This window comes from Cariama cristata, unplaced genomic scaffold, assembly GCF_000690535.1.
Source record: "Cariama cristata isolate BGI_N322 unplaced genomic scaffold, ASM69053v1 scaffold8683, whole genome shotgun sequence".
NCBI lineage: Eukaryota > Metazoa > Chordata > Aves > Cariamiformes > Cariamidae > Cariama > Cariama cristata.
The window spans coordinates 41120-61630 of record NW_009606632.1 but is presented as its reverse complement, the minus strand read 5'-3'; the positions used below and the strand labels follow the sequence as shown (position 1 = coordinate 61630).

The 20511-nt window shown below is 42.8% G+C and overlaps 1 protein-coding gene across 1 annotated transcript in view; it reads left to right on the top strand.

Moving 5' to 3' along the window:
- Nucleotides 1–9200: 9200 nt before the first annotated feature.
- BEST3 (bestrophin 3) overlaps nucleotides 9201–20511 on the top strand; it is an 18143-nt gene continuing 6832 nt past the window's right edge. Inside the window, exons 1-6 of the mRNA XM_009696432.1 lie at nucleotides 9201–9352; nucleotides 11058–11152; nucleotides 11726–11959; nucleotides 17661–17815; nucleotides 18512–18589; nucleotides 18993–19145. Of these exons, the coding sequence (XP_009694734.1) occupies nucleotides 9201–9352; nucleotides 11058–11152; nucleotides 11726–11959; nucleotides 17661–17815; nucleotides 18512–18589; nucleotides 18993–19145 (867 nt within the window). The remainder of the gene's footprint in view (nucleotides 9353–11057; nucleotides 11153–11725; nucleotides 11960–17660; nucleotides 17816–18511; nucleotides 18590–18992; nucleotides 19146–20511) is intronic.

Sequence of the window (20511 nt, the reverse complement as noted above, 5' to 3'; positions counted from 1 at the left end):
CAGTTCCAGGACACCTTATTCCTGGTTGCTTTGTTGATCCCATCTTCCATCTGACAAGTCCCACGCCATGACATCGGTTGGCTTTTGTGTGTCTGTGCCTTCTGGCAATGAAAGGATTGTTGAGGCTGATAACAGTCACAGTAATAATAATATTTCTAATACCAAACTCAGCACTACCGCATAACAAATGATGTTTATTTCGTTACAAGGAAGTTGCAAAGCGAAGTGTTTCTGAATATGGTTTTAGAGTACTCAGAAAATTAATCTGTCGGGGCAGCAGGCTTTATCCTGCAGACAAATTCATTTGTAATCCTCTGAAGTATTCTGCCATGTGACTTCCAGAGATAAAAGAGCCTCCTTTAAAGTATATTTCCACAACCCACACTGAGTGATGCTAAGTATGGTGGTATCTCTCCCACTAGATTAACTTTTAATTATTGCAGTTTCTCTCATAAAAGAGACTGTAAGATATCACAGCAGCTCTGTATGCATTCATTCAATGGACAGAGGATATTTTATGTTAATTTACTGATTTATTTAAGACAGGAATTCCAGCAGCAAGTGACAGTAAGCAGAAAAATAAAGCAAAACTCAATATATTCTTGTCTGAGAAAATCTGACAGCAGCTTCTTTAATACTGCCCTCTTGCCAACACTTTAATTACTCACTTTTTTTCAATAAGAAAATTCTTTCATGTAGTTCAGACCAGATTTTAGCCCAGTTATTGTGGCATTTCTTTGGATATCAGCATTATGTGTTGTTGTTAAAGATACTGAAGTGTTTGCTTGAAGCTTCACTAGCACACAATATGAATTCGTGTCTCTTCCAGAAATCTTTCAGTATAAATAGGCACAAAAATCAAGAGGAAAGAGGAGCAGGAAGCACAAATAAATCAAATAACTTGTATTTGATGGATTTCTACCATCTGGTGCACTGTGCTGTCTTGTTAAACACTCGTGAATGATATTAGCAGAAACCTGTCTAGTTACACAGCGCTAAAATGTTTTTTTCTCTGTGTGACTTGTATGTGTCCAAAGCACATCGAGAGAACATGAATGCAAAATACACCATTAGCAGTGATCATTGCTAGAATTGCGTATACAGAGGAACTTCTGAAAACTATTTTTGTAGATGAGACCTCTCAAATTCTTGTCTACCGTATACACTTGTAAAACAAAAGAACCTCTGCTGCTCCTATTTCATGATGATGCAACAGCATTTGCTAAGGATGTCGTCCAGGAAAGGTCAGATAAAGGATAAGAAGTAGTAAAATTAAACTATTCATTGCAAATGTGAAATACTGGTTTACACACTTCACAAATCCATACTTTTTTGGTAACCTTTTAGGAACATAGTGTGTACAAACAGAATTTCTGCATGCTGTCTGCAATATGACACTTGTTAAAGATTTGCATGTATTAGCAAAGGTGTGAATATCTTAACAAGGTATTACTTACTTATCATGGCTTGAAAGATCTTCATTTGTATTAATAGTCCATAATAAGACTCCATATAGATTTTAAATGGTCTCCAAGATCTGCAAAATAATTTCTTAAATGCAAAGGTGAAAAAAATAGTCATTTACAGTATAAAAAGCACCGGAATTCTAGCAACAGTTTGCAGGTCTTTGCTCATTACTGTGAGATTTTAAGAATTTGCCTACTAGCCAGTTAATCAGTTGGCACTCTTTTTGAATGCATTTTTTCACTAAGTAGCATATTAAAGTGCTAGGGGATCACTCAGATTGCCCAAGTGGCTCTTCGTAGCGTAGATTTGTTCATTCAATAAATTCAGCGGAAAGAGAGGGTTATGAGAATGTAGGAGAGAGGCGTTCCAGTTCTTAATGACAGGTCACAGTCTGCAGGTCTCTCTGCTCTTCAGAGCCTGTTCCCAAGCTCAGTGTTTGATGGAGTAGTCTTTACCGTACCAGCTTGGAAGAAATCATCACAATTATTTTTAAAAATTCTTTCTCTCGAATCTCTGGGACCTAGTCCAGGCTTGTTCCTTGGTAACTCCAGGCAGATAATGCTCCAAAAAACCTGTGTCTGCTTTCCTGTCAAATTGCCCAAGGCTACCTTGCCTGACTCATGCCTACTGGCCCAGCACAGTGTATCTGTCCCACCCTTGTTGAAAGCTCATCAGCGATGAGCAGCATGCAGCAACGGGGATTTATTGCTGGGCAAGCTGGAGGGAGGCTGCACGAAACAGCCCTGCTCAGGAGGGTGATTTGCCCTAAGGGTGCAACCCCGTCCAACCTCGACTGGTCACTGCTGCGACCCGGGAGGAGGCCAAGAGATCAGCCTTCTGTCTGCCAGCTCCATCTCTTCTGCCCAAAGTGGCCACTGGGCACCCCACTTCCACTGCCACCGCAGCCGTGTTGTCTCTGGCCTCTGGCACATGGTGGACGATAGCAGCGGGGAGGAGGAGGAGGACATGGGACAGTTGTGCCCAGCATCTCTCCATCCCAAGTGCTGTAAGACCCCTGTGAGACTGCAGCCTGAGGGTGGAGGGGCAGAGGAATGGATGCCACAGCCCTCCCTTTGCCCCGATGCCTCCCTACAGCTCTGCTTATCTGTCTGCTCGCCGCAGCCGTGTCCTGTGCACGGCTTCCTTGCCAGCAGCCCTCTCAAAGCTCCAGCAGGCATTTCTTATACAGCAGGACTGTCATGGCTGTGTCAACATCACCCAGAAGCAAAGGAGCGTGACTGTCATTAACCAATATTTTCTCAGTCCTTAGCCTTAGCTGACACTTTAGTCAGAAACTGGGAAAAGCATTCAGTGCCGTTTCCTTCCTCCCAAGTCCCCATCTTTATCCTCTGCCTCTAAAGCAGAAGGAAGTCTCTAATGTCTTGGAAAAAAGGATTTTTGCAGAGCTCTGTAGCTAGTCCTTGCTGAACCAAAGAAATTATTGTGATGGCTTTCACGGCACTTCTGAAATAAATGAGCTTTTCGAGCCCACCACCAATGTGTTGTTAATGATGTGGATTCAAAATATCGATATAAAGCTAAACTGAAGAGCTGAATCAAGATGTAAGACTGCCTTAAAATTTATGGTAAAGATCTCCACTCACTCATGCTAACACAGATACCAGCATCAGCTAGAAAAGGTAGTAAGTTCATTAACCGGGAACTTTGCAGTAGCAGTTACAAGCTGTCACTCCCCTTCCTCCCACGTCCAGGTGGACCCAGACAAACTATGGGGACTGGACCCCCAAATGTCCCCTAAAATGGGAGCACCATTACCTGGGAAAGGATGTGCCCAGCCAAGTCAGAGGGTGCAGTAAAGCCACGCAGCAGCCTCTGTTAGCAAGGGCTCTACGCCAATCAAGTATGCTTCTCTTGGGAAGCGGGGAAATGGAGAAGGAGAGGTAAAAGCATTGCCTGTCTTTGGGAAATATCCAGCAAGGACTTGGGGGCACTTTAGTGCTAAAAAGAGGAGTATTTCCCACAGAACCAGTCACAATGGAGCCACACAGCTGGAAACCTGTATTTATTCCTGACTCTGAACACATAGGAGCTCTAAATCTCGTGTCTTCTGCAAAACAGCTCAGAGCCAGTGGAGCAATCTCAGCCTCTGCAATCTGCAGGAAGAGTGAAGAGCTGCCAGGAAAAGCACCTGATACCCCCGACACACAGAGGTGCCCTTATTTACTGCTCAACGAGACCAGCAAACGGATTATACTCAGAGAAGAAAAGTGTTTTAGGTCGAAGTAATTATTTTACCAGTGACCTTAAAATATCCCTGTTGTTCAGAGTTTTCCTTGCAGAGGGCAGTCACTGTAATGGGATCAGGCAGTACGTTTCTTCATGCCAAGTCACTGAATGCTAAAATGATTTGTCATCTTTCGCCACAGGCCACTGCCTGACACACACATGCCACAGTCTAACATCTCGCCTGCTTTGACATCAAAGCGTCTTCCTTCTGCCATTGCCAACGAGAAGAAAGGCAAACAATGGCAGCAACTTCTTTACTTTCCGAGAGAGTTTTAATTAAATAAGTGGTCTCAAATAGCTTAATGGGAATAAGGTGGGGGAAAAAACTTTTCATCATAAAATGTATCCAATCTATAAATCTTGCTTAATCTCTCCCCCTGCAATTTTTTTTATTTACTTCACAGTCACATTATTTCATTCTCTGTAGAGATTTATGGCAACATTATATGACTTCTCCTGGGCTTTCACAGTCCATCACCTTTTACAGCTCCCTCTTAATGCCATGGGTCATAAAAGACAGAGTTCATCTCATTTTACAAAGGGGAAGGAGGGAAGTCCTGTGCAGATCCTCCAGTCGCAGAAAGGCTTTCACATGCTAGAATGTACCATCATGAGCAGGTTCATTGAGTCTTTTGGTAACAGCAGCTCTGCCTGTTTTGTGGGATGGCTGATTTCTACAGCATACCCCGGAGTCCAGATTTCCCAATTCGGATCAGCAACGCGGCAAAGGTGTGCTCCAGGGTGGGATCGAGGTGCAGCTAGGGCACGTTCCCAACTTTGGTGGGGTTGGCTCGGCTCCACTCTTCCCATTTAGAGGTGGTCGGTGCTATTCACTGGCGTGTCTTTGCAGGGCTGGCTCAGAGACATCACACTTTTCAAGAGAAGCCTCAGAGAAAAATGCTCCCTTCTCGTCCATCCTGTTTTGGGGATGGGAAATAAAATGTAGAAAACTGGAGGTGCCAGCCAAACCATCGCAAGATTCTTCATTCAAATGAAAGGGGTCCTTCTGATGGCAAGCGGCGTTATAATTATAGACTAGAAAAGAGCAAGATCAGCAGCTGCTGCTGCTGCTGCTGCTTGCGTTTGTTCCCTCTGTAACTGACAGGACGGAGTACTTGGCAAAAACAGACTTCCAGAAGTGGAAAGACATTTTAACCCCTGTTCTTGTCAGTCCACTCCTCCTAGGGCTCGGCAGCAGCAACCCCTTGCTTCAGGTTAAGGGAAGAGCAAGGTGACTATTGCAGACCTGAGAGGGGCTTTATGTGGGACGTCTGAGAGAGAGGAAGGGTCCGGGGTTTGCCTTCAGGCTCGGATTGCCGAATCAAAATAGCAGGTCAGTGGATATAGTGTGAACTTCGTATGCTTTTGTAGTTGGCTTAACTCGAGTCTCTCTGGCTCACTTTTTCTCCTGTGCCATAAACCAAGAAATGAGGCGATACAATGACAAGGGGTAGGTCTGTGCAGAGGCACTATTTATTTATACATTCTCTAATGTGCCTTTCATGGTCAGTTAGGAAGCACTGATGGCTGTTATTTTTTACTGTGGTTTCTCTCTGAATCCTAATGCATCCTAAAATTCTCAGCCAGGCAAAAATCCCATTTATAGTTGGGCTCAATATTAGTAGGGGGAGGGGGAAATCTTTTATCTTTAGGTGTTTATGCCTAAAGGTTTCTGATGATCTTAGCAAAAGTGGAGTGATATATAACTCACATTTCAGGCTGTGCTTGAGAAAGTTTCAGAGAGAGAACAAACACTGAGCAAAAGGAAAAGCAGTGTCATAGATACAAGCCAAAGTCTCTGCAGCATTAAATGGGCATAACTTGTGTTATGTCCTCAAAACTTGCAAATCCGTACCAGCAGAAAGTCTAGCCCTATACCTGCTCATGAAGTTAAGGGCAACACGATTAATAGGGAAGTCTTTCATGACACCAGTGCCTGTGGTATCTAATCTAACACTCTCTGTCCTGCGGCCCCATCAAAACAGCGCTCAGGCAGGAATGTGCTGGGGGGCATCGCTATGCTTTGCTCTTCCGTCCGTCTCGGGTTTAGCTTTTTAATTTCCTGTGACCATCAGTAATGTTGGAAGGACTCTCAGTCAACATGCTGCCCGTGAACCAAGAGCTTGGGACCACCGTGCAAGAACCAGACCCAGCACAAGGTTTTACGGCAAAACTTCCCTCGTTTTTTTTTTGTTTTTTTTTTTTTGGGGGGGGGCTGTACCCAAGTGGTTATAGTTGTTCCCAGAGAAAAATACACAGGTGCAGATTTAAATCTGTGTTTGCTATGTTGTGAAATCGAGTCAGACAGACACAGAGCTGTCTTTCGTAGCTTCATATAATCTAAAGTATTCTTGAGGGGAGACCTAATCGCCCTCTACAACGACCTGAAAGGAGGTTGTAACGAGGTGGGGGTCGGTCTCTTCTCCCCGATAACTAGTGATAGGACAAAAGGAAACGGTCTCAAGTTGCGCCAGGGGAGGTTCAGGCTGGACATTAGGAAGAACTTCTTCACTGTTAGAGTCGTTAGGCATTGGAGCGGGCTCCCCAGGGAGGTGGTGCAGTCACCATCCCTGGAGGTGTTCAAAAAACCTTTAGATGTGGCGCTTCGAGACATGGTTTAGTGGGCATGGTGACGTTAGGTATACAGTTGGACTTGATGATCTTTGAGGTCTCTTCCAACCATAATGATTCTATGATTCTATGATTCTAAATCACCTAATCTGACCTAAATCTGACCTAATGTATATTTTAGGACATCATATTACCCTGAAGTCCCTATATGAACCCAATGATAAATGTTCAAGAAAGCGTTTGCTTAGCAGGAAGCTAAAACACAGTGCATCACAGGCAAGGCAGGGCAAGGAAACCAAGGCACCGAAGCCTGAAACCGCTGTAACAGTCCCACTTTTCTTTGCCCTATTTCAGAGGCAGAAGGAAAAAGCGTCCAGTGCCTCCCAAGCTAATGTGAAGAGTTTCTATTCAGAGCCAAGGGCATCGAGTAGAGTGCTAAGAGAGATGGCTGGAATCCGATTAAGTGAAATATAGTTGCTTGAATCAAGCAGGCAAATCGCACTTCATGGAGAAAACTCTCGTCTCCTCTCCCTGTCTAACAGGAGGGGAAATATTCTTAATCCTGAATCCTGTTATCATTACAGCTCTGCAGTTGTGGCCAAACCCCATCCACTAGGCCTTGCAAGACAGGATTTGCTGCAGCTCCATAGAGGAGGTGGACCCATTTTGTCCCGCTCAGCTACCGGTCTCTTTCTGGCACCGTCCAGTCACTGATGCCTGGGAGGACGACTCCTTCCTAAGCCCCATATGCAGAAACTGAGCCCATGGATTTGATGCCTATCACTGCCATCCTGCAGAGCTGCAGATGCCGTGAGGGTGCTGCAAGCAATCTGGTTCCCTCCATGGCCCACGACGGAAGGGACTGCACAGAAAGTTTCATAGATGCCCAGATACCAGGGGAGACCAGCAGAGCCACTCAGCCCCAACCCTCTGTGTCCCAGCTATGTGAATTCTTCCTGAAGGTCATCTTTTGTCCAACTATCTGCTCTCATCTTAAAGATCCCAAACCACAGGGTGTCTATCCGGTCCCCTGTTCTGATATTTGGTTGACCCCACAGGTAGCAATTTGTGGTTTACTTCAGATTGCATTTGTCTAACTTCATCTTCTAATCATTGCGCTGTGTTACGCTGGGGCTCTGGATTCCTGCCAGGCTATAAGCCCTCACGTTATCAGATATCATCTTTTCTAGATCTAAGTCCCCACACGTGGGCAGTCCCACTGGAGGTTTCCATTACAGACTGGATATTAGTGGGGAGATAGAGACACGCTTCTTGACAATACAGCTTGAACACGCATACTCCCCAGCATCAATGGGCAAGGACTAGAGCCTCCGACAGCGATCCCAGGAAACTCAGTGTATTGAGAGTATTTTTTTTTGCCCCATTCCTCCCCTATAGCCCAGCCACAGACTTCTCCCATTGTTTATAAAGCCCCATTTCTGCTGGAGAATGGAAGTATCTGCTTCCATTTTTTTTTAAGGGTTGCATCCTGACCACAGGCTTTTTAGCAGACAGGACTGCATTTCTGCATGCCAGTCAGCCAGTTTGGCTCCTGAATTGAACTTTCTGGAGTTCGACAACGACAACAAAAAATTTAAAGGTCTGTGCCAACTCTCAGAAACAGGAAAACTGTCATTTGGATGCTAAAGAATAAAACCCATGCATCTTAAAAAAAAACAGTAACGCCCAAAAAAAATCTCTGAGCCCACGCTGGCAAACCTCGAGCAGCCGTTCTGCAGACGAGAAGAGACAGTCTGTCAGCAATAGAAGGCTTATGGTGTCTTTTCCCCGCTGATTCCCTTGGTGACTAAAAGAAAAAGTGGCACTTTTACAGCTGAATTTTAATGGCTTACTTTATGCTCTGCATTAGAGACACAGCCAACTTGCATGAAATACTATCAGGCCATCTATTAACTAGGGGTTCAGATTTTTTTTTCTGAGAGTAAATGACCTATAGTGGCATCAGAAAATATAGGCAAGAATCATATTTATGATATACAATAACTACCTCGAGGCTTTGTGCTTGTCTTCGTTATTCCCTTTCTTGCATGCTGTACAAAACTGCGTTCATCCGTGTTTGAAATTAGGGATTTTTTTGTAAGCGCATAAAAGTTCCTGTAGCATCTCCCTACACTGGGTAAGCAAATAACAAACCCAGCGTAAAAATATTTACCTGTATATTTTTAGTACTGCTTTAATTACACCGTGTCGCACGCTGCCTACCTGAGCAACCCTGTGGCTTTTTTTGCATGGCCACGCAATGTTGAAGTATGGATGAGGATCTAGCTGCCAAGCCCAGAAATAACAGGGTTCCCCAGCTGTTCTCAGCTGCACTCATAATTGTTAATGAAAGAGGCAGTCTCCAAATCTCATTTGGGTTTAGATGAGTGTAATTACCAAAGCCTGCTAAAAATACTGGCTGGGGAGGAAGGTGCATTTGTGGAGTTTGGCTTTACTTCTCTTGCTGGAGTGCTGACAAAGTTTTGAAAAAAATTTCAAGCAAATTTACTTCCCTTTCTTTGCTCACACCAGGCTGGAGCAGACTGGGAGTAAGCAGAGGGTTCAGGGGTGTAAGGGGGCCCTGCCGCTGCCGCCCAGGCAGGTGGGCACGGTCGGTGCTCGCTGTTGCTTTTGGGTGCTCTTTGAGGTAAAGCCCAAATACAGCCTTGCATCGATCAATCTGCGGGTCTCAACGGGGCTTGTAACGGCAAGATTTTTATTCCTCTCTTTCTTTCTCTCTATATAAATGCACACAGCGTGTATTTATGTATATATATCCTATTGTATGCGTATATGTGCGTGTGTATCTATGTATCTATCTATACAAGGGTGTATTCAGGTTAGGATTTGCTGTCTAAAATGTTGTTGGTTTCCTGCTTCTCTTCTACTGTTTCTAGGCACAGCCTGCCAAGACGATGACAGTCACTTATTCCAGCAAAGTAGCAAATGCCACTTTCTTTGGATTTCACAGATTACTCCTAAAGTGGAAAGGCAGCATCTACAAATTGCTGTACAGAGAATTTATTGTTTTTGCTACTCTTTACACGGCGATAAGTGTATTATACAGGTTCAGTTCACATCTCATTAAATGTTACACTGAAGTTTCAGACTTCGTAGTGTTAGGCTGATGAATGGTGGTTGGGGGGAAGGTTACTACATAATTATTGTCGTTTTCTTGGACCTTACCTAATATCCTTTCCTTTCCACATTTACTTTAATGTTCTAGAGAAAGCATGTAGGGTATAAATAAAATACTGTCTATCATATTTAGCTGATCCTGCTTTCAGCCCAGCATTGAGCAACCATCCTACTGAAGTTAGGCTAAATAAACCCCCATGGCTAGCCTGGGTTATATAGCTTTTATCGTTCTGATGTCGGGTCGGTGGCAGCAAGCGTGCCTCTCTGCTCTAAATGATAAGTACAGATTTTTCATTCTGCTTGCAGAGCTGTGTCTTCAGTTGCTCCATGGTAGTTTCTTTAACAACCCTGAAAGGTAATAATTTATGAGCCAGGTGATATAGTCAGAAAAGGCAAAGTTTTGCTTAAAGCCAGGACGGCATGGCAAACTTTATTGTTAAGCTTGCAGAAGGCCAAGCAAAACTGCATGGAAACCAGACAGGTTATTACCTGTGTGTCCCCCAGCACCTGGGGGGTGACGTTAGGAGAATTGCTTCTTCCACCAAGGTGTTAATTAAACACCGGTGTGACAGATGCAATACATCAATTAGTACAGTGAATCTTTTAATTGATGAAGTACGCTACGCCTAAGTATCAAAATCATGATTCAGCTCTTACCTTGCTCTGTAATTAGACCTCGGTGTTTGCTTTTTATGTGAAGCAAGGAGAAAATGAACTTCAGTTTGTCTGTGATTAATCACTAATTTTCCAAAATGTTCAGTAATCTATACCTATAAACTCAGAAAGAAAATTACCGCATTAATATGTAAAGAAACACCAGAGTCTCACATTTATTTAAATTAATCTAGTTTTGCTGAAATGTTAGGCAATTAAAGACAATGGTAAATAAACCATGGGAAGCTTTCTATATGCGCCTCAGTTTTTATTGCGCGATTGTAAGCAAAACCCACCAAATATTTGTCATGTGTTCCTTTTATATGAAATGAAAGACCAACCGTAATACTCATCTATACAAATAAAAGAAGTGTTTATGTTTAAGCTTGTTGTATTTCATTAGATATCTTTCTCCATGGGCAGAAGCTGCCATGCTCCACTCATTTTCTATCATCTGGTGAATATTTTCCTCACTCCAGAATAAATACAGTTGTTATGTTTTTATTCTTGTAGAAAAGAAAAATTTTGTAGGACTAAGAGGAAAAAAACTGCTGCAACAATACAGCATTTTCAAATAAGAGCAATTAGACGTTGGTGACCTTTTGCAATTCAAGCAGACCTGAGCATTTTCATTACGTAGCGCTCTGGAAAGGGAGAGCAATCTCTGCTTGCAGACTTACGGCTTACTCTCATCATTGGTCTGTATGAGATAGCAAGCTAATTCTCCAGGTGTATTGACCCTAATTAGTAGTGCCAGTCAAATTAGTCATGCGAAAACTGCAAAGACCAGGGAATAATATTGGCTTCTCCCCCAGCTTCTTTATTACATGCCAAAAGTGTTCAGCACTTTAAGAATTCACTTGAAGACATTAGCCAAGGTTGCTCCCGATTGCACATACCTGATTATTTATACATATTTGCACTTTGTAGCTAGTGCCAGAATATTATGAAAGGACAGATACATTTTATTTTTGCTGCAGATTTTTTCTTACAGGTAGCCAAAAACGTTTCTTTGAAAAATTATCGATTTACTGTGACAAATATGCTGAACAAATCCCAGTAACTTTTGTGCTTGGTAAGTACCGGTTACATGTGAAATTATTCTCCAACGCTGTCTCTGTTCAGGCATTTTGTGAATGTCCATGCGTGGAAGCATTTCAGAGCTGAGGGGCATGTGGGAGGGTAGAGGCTCACAATAAAATCATCACCTTCCAACAGGTCTCCTTAAATTCAAGTCACTTTTGTCACATCAACATTTATGCTCGTGTCTTAATATAGCAACAAAACAGTAAAGTTTCCATAGAGATCGATAGAGATGGATATATAGATATAGATATAGTGCCCACTAACACTGACACATTGTGCCTGATCTTTCAAAGCACTAAATCCACTCAAGCTTTACTACAGAGGAGGAAATCTGGAAGTTCATGAGTATGAGATACTCAGCTGGAATGGGCCATTAAGTTGCAGTGTCTATTAAATAATTAGCGTTGATTGCATCCTGGGTTTTGATGTGACTTACAGCATTTATTCTGGGAAATGTAGCAGCTTGGTGATATGAATAACGCTGTGCAAACTAAATCAAAGTAACCTAAACAGAAATTCTGATAGACACCGGACTTTTTTTTTTTTTTCTTCTAACCCCCAGGTTTCTATGTTACTTTGGTGGTGAATCGCTGGTGGAACCAGTTTGTGAACTTGCCGTGGCCAGATCGTCTGATGTTCCTCATCTCTAGCTGTGTCCAGGGCAGAGATGAATATGGGCGCTTGTTAAGGAGGACTCTCATGCGTTACGTGAATTTAACATCTCTGCTGATCTTTCGCTCTGTCAGCACAGCCGTGTACAAAAGGTTCCCCACCATGGACCACGTGGTAGGAGCAGGTACTGGAGTCTTCCTCCCCAAAATTTCTTTCCTTTTGCTCAGAGGTGAGGGCACAGGGAGGGAAGGAGCCAGACCCATTTTTTCTTTCCTCTTTGACCCCATGTGTGCCTCATACTAACCCGTGTCAAAGCTACCACGGTTTTGTCGGTGGCTTAAATGACATGCCCGTAAGTGTGCATCTTTAATGCTCTTAAAGTCTTCATCTAGCAAAATCAAATGACTTTGAGACTCTTATGTGGACCTGCGTTCAGACATCACGGAGGCAATAAGCCTGCCCAAAACACACAGGGTTATGGAGGAGGTACAACATTCTCCAAAGCGTGAAAAATAATGTAGTTGCGATACAGTATGATGCAGTAGGAATGGTGACTTGTTGTATGGCATTGCCTCGATGTCTAGGATATCACTTCGTCTCGTGTATCAGAGACTGATCTCTGCAGGCACTTCACAAGTACAGCTTTATCTCCATTTATTTTAAGTAGATTGCACATTTTAAGTGTTGTGATATACTTTAAAAAAAAACCAACCTCAAAAGTTTTTTTCTTTAAATTTACCACCTCACCTTAAGCTTAGTTTTTCAGGGATAAATATACTAAGAGTTAAGCGTGTCTTTATTTTCTGTTTGCTTTGATAACACAGTGAGTGCGATGATGAGGATGAGAGTTCAATCACATAAGACCTTGCTTGTCTATGAAGGACTGACCACTGAGTATTGAAAGGCAAGGTGTGATGCCGTGCCTTCTGACCGGCACCGTCAGTCTTGGGGGTAGAACACCAGCCCAGAGATGTGGGGATCTGTTCCAAATAGGAGAAGTCATACGGTTTTTACTGAACGTCTTGCATTTCTTAAAATTATTCCTTTGGCAGAGATTAGTAAGCAAAGTTGTAGCAAGTTAAAATATGCAGTGTGTGTATACATATACACATTTCACATATGTGCGAGAAGCTTTGGATATCAAGAAAAATTCCAGGCAGAATGCACTGATCTTACTGAAAAAAAAGATCATTTGTGTTGGATTCAGTTGGCTTTTGAAGTTCTCTTCCTTGTGCTGTTCAACAAATCTGTTTACCTGAGCCTGTGAGAGGTCAAGGAAGCTTCTGTCACTCTCCCCAGCAATCTGCTCCTAGTAGCACTGGAAAATTACAACATTTCCAGGAGGATAATCCAGCTCTGCCTCCCTGTTGCTAAAGACAATCTGTTCCAAAAGAGACAAAATGTCACAGCATTGTACAAAAAATTGTAGACTGGAGCACAAGTTTTGGTGGCTTGGGGTTTTATTTTAACAGTGGAAAATATTCTACTCTAAACTGTGTAACTAAGTGTTGATAACGTAGTCAGCTCTGTGGATTTCAGTGCTTATTCTGCTGGTTTTAAGGCATGTTGTGCACAGAATTTTTGTCGATGCAGTACTGAGCACTTGAGGGTATATTTTGCTCCTATTAACATCCAGTGATGAAGACAATACTCTGCAATTATCCCCTCCCTATGGAGCGGATACGATATTACGTACCAGGCTGCATGGGAGCGCAGCATTTAATACGAACGTGAGCAGCAGAATCTGATACTTACAGCAGAGTCATCATTGAAGCAACTTGTGCCGATTTTGCATTTCGCTATCAAACTGAGAACTGCCACAGCATAACTCTTGCTACACGTTTCTCTTTTCAGCAAATGAACTGCTTAAATTCATAGATTTTAAATGTGAGAACAGTGTCATGATAATCTAGTCTGACTCATCCATAACACAAGGCATAAAAGCTTACTAACAAGATCCTTTAACACGTTGCGATTTCTGACTGAGCTATAATACCTTCTAGGAATATAACCAGCCCTGATCTAAAATTCAGCTGGGTGTACTGGAGACTACACCGCGTCCTAGGTGAGCTGACATTGACAACGGTGAACTCGCTGTTGAAAAGTGAGATTTTATTCTCAGTCTGAACTTGCACGGAGTCATCTTCTAGTCACTGGATTTTATAATGCGTTTGGGTTGTTCTTTTTCTAATCAGATGAAAACACCATTTTTCTCTGCCTGTTAGCAGAGTGCATAAAGGCTTAAATAAACTTAGGAGCTTCTCCTTCTGTAGTCTCTCCCAACAAGAGACAGTCTTCAAAGCTGGATCTTCCTCCAAACTCTTTTCTGAACTCTTTTTCATTTTTTAGCATTCTTTATGGAGCTGTAGGCAGTAGATGCATGTAGATTCATGACGTTACGATGCTGAGTGCTGTGGCACGTATGCCATAAGCATCGAATGCCTAGCAGTGGTCCTGAGCATAGCAATCCTGTTGGCTGCAAGGTGCGGGAGGGATGTTGGATGCTCAGGAGCACGAGTCTGAAAAACCGTGAGTAACGAGTCAGCAGCTGGGCAGAGAGCAGCCCAAAACAGCTGATAGGAAATACTGACGAGAAACATGAGGTGTGAGCACAGCGACATAAATACCTACGGATGGCCGAAGTCTGCCGTCCCAAACCCTCTACTGGAAGGAAGTACCTAAATTCTTTCCCACATAACACAGAAGCAAGAAAGTGACACTTTTGTCTACTTGATCATTGTTAGCACACTCTGGAGATGTGGGAGATGACCGCTGTTCAGTTCCTTACTCTCTAACCATTAGTCTTCAGAGTATTTGGTGTGGGTACCCTGAACCAGTCTTGTCTCAAACCATTCAGTTTTGACAGGAGAACTGAATACTTTTCGAAAATCACTTGAGGGAGAGCATGAGTGATTTTTTCCAGCCAGGCTTGTGTTCTCATCAATAATTTTTCCATAAGATCACTTTGGCTGACACTGTTCACATTAGCGTTCTTTGATTCTTTATTGATTGCATCCCATGTCAAGCTTCTCATACTTTCACAAAGATTCAGTGCCCTGTCATTCCTTAGATCATCCTTTTCAAGATCTTGGCACAGTATTTGCCAAATATTTGCTTCTTCAGTCTTCCAGTGCTTGTCAAAACCAGCACTCTTGTTCAGAGAGTTCCTCAGTTAATTCCTTGAATACTCTTGAATAAAAATAGTATGACCATATTTAGAAACTGTTTAATTTTAATAACTGAGGTTTGATATCCTCCTCTGTATTTGATGGAATATAAAGTGTTTCTTTACCGCTGCAATAACAGCAAGCAGTTCTGAACTGCATGTTGTTTGTATTGCCATAACCTTCACTGGCAGTAAGAGCAATCCAGAATTAATATTTTCTGTGATAAGAATACTAGGCATTAATATTCATCAAAGAGAATATTTAATTAATATAAACATGAACACCTTCACTTGAAAAATAATGAGAAATTGAATGTATTGTTGGAAGAACAAAGCTTTGTTGAGCTTTTCTGAACAAAAAGGTACCCAGTTTCAGCGGAGAGCTGAACTGATCCTTGGAGCTTTGCTGTTCTTCATGACCCCCTCAGGCTGTCTCCTTCCGGATAACAGGTCACTTCCCCGAGCCCCTCAAGTGACTGGCATCCAGCGTTTACCCCAGACTGTCAATTTTCTGATATTCTGTCTGTCTGTTTCAGCCTGATTGATAGAAACATCTTCTCCTGGCCCATAATGAGCAGGCTGGCCAGCCAAAAATCAAAGGCAACCTGAAAGCCTGGCTTTTAGAAGTCAGGAGTCTGGGCTTGTTCAGCCTGGAGAAGAGGAGGCTGAGGGGAGACCTGATCGCCTTCTACAACAACCTGAAAGGAGGGGGTAGCCAGGTGGGGGTCAACATCTTCTCCCAAGTAACCAGTGATAGGACAAGAGGGCATAGTCTGAAACTGCGCCAGGGAAGTTCAGGCTAGAAATGAGGAGGCATTGCTTCACAGCAAGGGTCGTTAGGCATTGGAATGGGCTGCCCGGGGAGGTGGGGAAGTCACCATCCCTGAGGGTGTTTAAGAAAAGACCGGACACGGCACTCAGTGTTGGACTCGATGATCCCAGAGGTCTCTTCCAACCAAATCAATTCTGTGATTCTGTGTGATCCTGTGAGTCACGACTAGCAGGCCAATTTGTCTGGTTGCCTGATTATTTCTGTGCAGTTGATTATGAGAGCTGGCTGCAAACTGCCCAGTGGTCTTTCAAAAGCTGTATCTTACTTTGGTTTCTAATTCCAGGATGCTGCAGGAGTACTGTGCCTTGCTGCTGAACTTTTCCCCTTCCACAGAATTTTCTGTCCCGTCCTTGTGTTCATTCTCAGTAGTTGCAGTATTTCATATCTCTTGTGTTGACTTGTTGCAACTGTACAACAGTGGTGTGTTCCTCAACAACAGAATATTTAAGAAGGTCATCGTGTTTAACAAATCTCCTTTCGCATTATTCACATTTTTTTGTAAAACACAACTGAGTTTGAGTCTTTTTTTTTTTTGCTGCTTCATGTATCTTTAGCAATGTTAGCAACAACGGGCCAATTCTTAGTTACTAGTTGGAGACTAGAAAAAAAATCCTGTCTATTCTCAATTCCCTTATTGAATTTTCAGCACTCAAACTTGTAATTGATTAGCTGAGCTACTTCTTTTGGGGTTGCCATGTTACTCACTTTGTCCTGTTTCGGAGCTAATGTCAACACAACCAAAGAAGCCTCATACCCACCCTGGTAGGTGACAAACACCTGAGCAAAAACAAAGATGCTCCAAACCTGACGATTGCTCCAATCCGATAAAATCCAGGATTTGGACAAAGGAAAGTGTGGAGTTCCCTCCCATGAATTTTCTGAGTGTTTTGTTTTGGTTTTTTTCTCAAAGGCTGGGTGGAAGGAGGACAGCAGAGCAGAGATTTCTTACCCAAGGGTTAGAGGTGTTACTCCAAAAACCAGCTGCTCCCATGCCGGTCTCAGGCAGCGAGCTGCTCTGATGCAGGTTTTGTCCCACACACAGCCCTGGCTGCCCTGCTCTCTGACCTTGGACTTGCTTGCCACAGGGGGAAAAAGGGCTTCACCAGGCCAGGGCAACTCTGCGGGAGACGTAATACCTTCCCAGCACCCCAGCGAGGCACATTGCCAGGCAGGGAGCAGCTCCAGCCTGCAGCCCCACGGCACGTCATCTGGCCCGGTGTCTGGCTGGCAGCGGGATTTCTGTGCCTGATTCCTTTTCCATCTCTTTGCACACCTTCGTAACCCCAAAGAAAACACGAAACACGATCTGGCAGGCAAGTATTTTGCTGGCAGATTTGCTCACTGTTGAGCTCTGTTTCATGCCTGCACTTGCATCCTCTGTTGCTTGCTCACTCCTTTGCAGATTTCCCCCAAAAAATTACCAGAATCAGAAGGTCACGTAACTGCCCTTACAACATATGTTGAGATGCTGCTAAAAGCCATCGTTGCTGAAAAGTGATAGTTTCTAGACATATCCAGTTCCTTATTCTTCTGAATATGAGACTAGAAAGTAATCTGTACAATCCTTAGTGTTATGTGTATCTACACTATGTCAGCAATCAGGAATGAGAACACAGTAATAGGAAATTATTGCATACATTGATCAAGAGGGATTTTGTGTAGGTAGTTGTTGCAAAAAGAAGTGGTTTCGAGCAAGATCTATCCTGGCAAAAAAAGCTCAAAAAAAAAAAGAAGAGGCTACTAGTTAGAATTATAAACAGTGTTTAGCATAGTTCTATGCAAATATCACATAAATAGATTCAAACACATTCAAAATTTATAGTATCAGTAGCATTGAAAGCACAGAATAAATTAAGTGGGTTTTGGGTTTTTTTTTTTGGTAAACAGGTTTTATGACAAGATATGAAAGAAAAATTTTTGATGACCTTAAGTCTCCCCACCTGAAATACTGGGTTCCATTTGTCTGGTTTGGAAATTTGGCATCGAAGGCACGAAAAGAGGGAAGAATTCGAGACAGCGTAGATCTGCAGACACTGATGAACGTGAGTAGAAAAAGTAAATCTACAGAAAACTAATCTGAAATTGCTATGTGGTAGCTTTTCACTTACTTAATTTGATTTAGTGCACACAGCTCTCCAGTGTCATCTAAATGATCTTACTCTGGATTTATACCACTTTTCTCTGTGTGCCAATGTACTCCCAAGCACACACAGCAGCAGTTCGCTGGGATTGTATTTATATGACTAAGAAGGTATTAACCGAAGCAACAAATTGATGAGTAAAAAATGATCGTAAGTTCATACTTGTTCCATTGCTGCAGGGGAAAAAAAAGAGACTAATTTGACATTTAGAAGATTTTAATATCAGTTTCAGGGAAGATAATCTCCCTGAATATTTCATTAAGTGGTCAAATATCCTTTTTATGATAGAAGATATTCTCTTTCATGTATCACTAGATTGTGGATTAAGATAGAAACAAAAGATAATTTGTGAAGAAACACGTAATATAATAAGCATTCCAACTCCATAAACTAAGTGAATATTCAAATGCGACAGTAGGGTGCCGGATATAGTTATGTTATCAATTTACATAATACACTACACTTTTGTATCTCCTTGTCCTTTTATATGTGCAAAAATAAACTGTAACAAAATATTTATAATTTAGAATTGAACCCCATGCAATTTTGGTTTGTTGGGGTTTGTTTTGTCTTTTTTTTTTTTTTTTTTTCTTTTAGGAGATGAATAAATACCGGTCTTGGTGTAGTCTTTTGTTTGGTTATGACTGGGTTGGAGTTCCACTGGTCTATACCCAGGTACTGAGCTATTGTCCTTTGCAAAATTTGAAACACAATTTCCATAAAAAGGGAGCTTGGTGCAAAACATCCATAGATTTGCCCCAATTCTCTGAGCTGTTGAGCACTCGTTCACTCTCATGGGATCTTGGAGGCCTGGCTAACTATTTAAGTCATATTTAACGCGGAGATGTTTTGAGGGCCTTGAATAATCTGGGAGAGGGGAGGGAATCACTGAAATATTTTTATGTTTCCTGGGTCTTCTTCCTGGCCATAATTATTCCTGTAGCCTCTGTATTTGTCATACGTCCCTACAGATTGGTAAATTATATGGCAAAAGGCAGTCAGAGGCCTTTGGGTGTGTGTTGCCTTATGCGTAAGTTTGTGTTATTGTGTGATTTCAATGGAGTTTTGTTCTTTGCAGGTTGTTACTCTCGCAGTCTATACTTTTTTCTTTGCCTGCCTGATAGGGCGTCAATTTTTGGATACTGACCAAGGGTATCAGGGACATGACTTAGATCTTTACATTCCAATCTTCACACTGTTACAGTTCTTCTTCTATGCAGGATGGCTCAAGGTAAACTACCTTTCTGTAACTCCATTAATCTTTGGTGATTTTACTGTGTGCCACACCAAAGCTGAATTCAGCTCAAAGTGTCCTGTGGTCATAAAGAAACATCATGCGATACATTTTTAATTCCACCTGACAGATCTTATAGTAAGAAATGGTCGAGAACCTGAAAGAGCCCATTTTAGTAGGACCAGTGCAACCAAAACTCCCCAAGGGAGTATTGCCCCTGTAAAATTGGGTCCCAGGACTTGGACTATAAAATCACAGATGAAAGATTTAAAACAAAAAAAACAAACCTTCATCCCACTCTGAAAGGGACTGAATCATACTTTCTTCATATGATCAAAGCCAGCCTTTAGTATCTGCTGTTAACTTAATCAGATGCAGGCAATTAAAGGTCTCCAGTTCCAGAGGGCTATCAAACAGTGACAGCCAATATCAGCTACAATCCCACCGCATAAAAACGTTCATTAAAAAGAAGAGTTATAGAAGGAATTGGATGCTACCCATCAGCCCATTGATGCCTGCTCAGTTAACGTACTGCCATCGGTCTGATCGTTGAGTAATTCAGCCCCGTACCTCATGGCAGTTCTCTCCTCTGCAGTGAGTATAAAGGTAGACTAACTGGAAAAAGGTTTCAAATAAAAGGCAGATTGGTACATTAGGGTCTATGTGCATTAAGATTTCCTTTTGGGATTATTAATCATGGCTGGAAACTTACAGCTAACTTTTCTGTTAGGATATAAATTGCTCAAAATTGGCCAGTTTTAGAGCCCCCTCCCCACGGCCAGCTCCGAAGGACAGAATAGGGAAGGCAGCACACCGAGCTGACAGATTGTGGGGAAAAGCGAAGTGCCTGCAGGGCAAGCTCCTCTAGTCCTGTGTCCTAGGAAATCGGGGGGAAAAGGGGTTTGCTGCCTAGGGACCAGCCTGGAGGGGAGAGGGAGAGAGGGGAAGGGAGGGAGGCTGGTGTGGCGGGGGGGGCACGATGCGCCTGCAGAAATGTGAGGCTTTATCTCTAGGCAATGTCTTCCAGGTTTTACTAGTGGGTTACAAAACTGTAAGCTGCTCCTCTTGACCGCCCTGCTTGTGCTTCTGCGGGGGGGAAATGGTTTTCCCATCACTGGCACCCAAGGCTGTTCGTAACATCTCTTCCAGTTAGGCTCAGGGCTTCCAGCCAACTCTTGGCTACAGCAGGTACAAGATGCCTTTGTAACTGAAAAATCTTCTGCATAAGGAAATGAAAGGGAGGAGAAGCGGTTTTAAAAAGTGAATTTAATATTGGCAGTGCTCCCTCAGACCGGAGGTTTGTCCAAACCTGCAGTGCCCCCATGTCAGGATATTTCTGTCTTGAAGGTTACAGCCGCGTCCC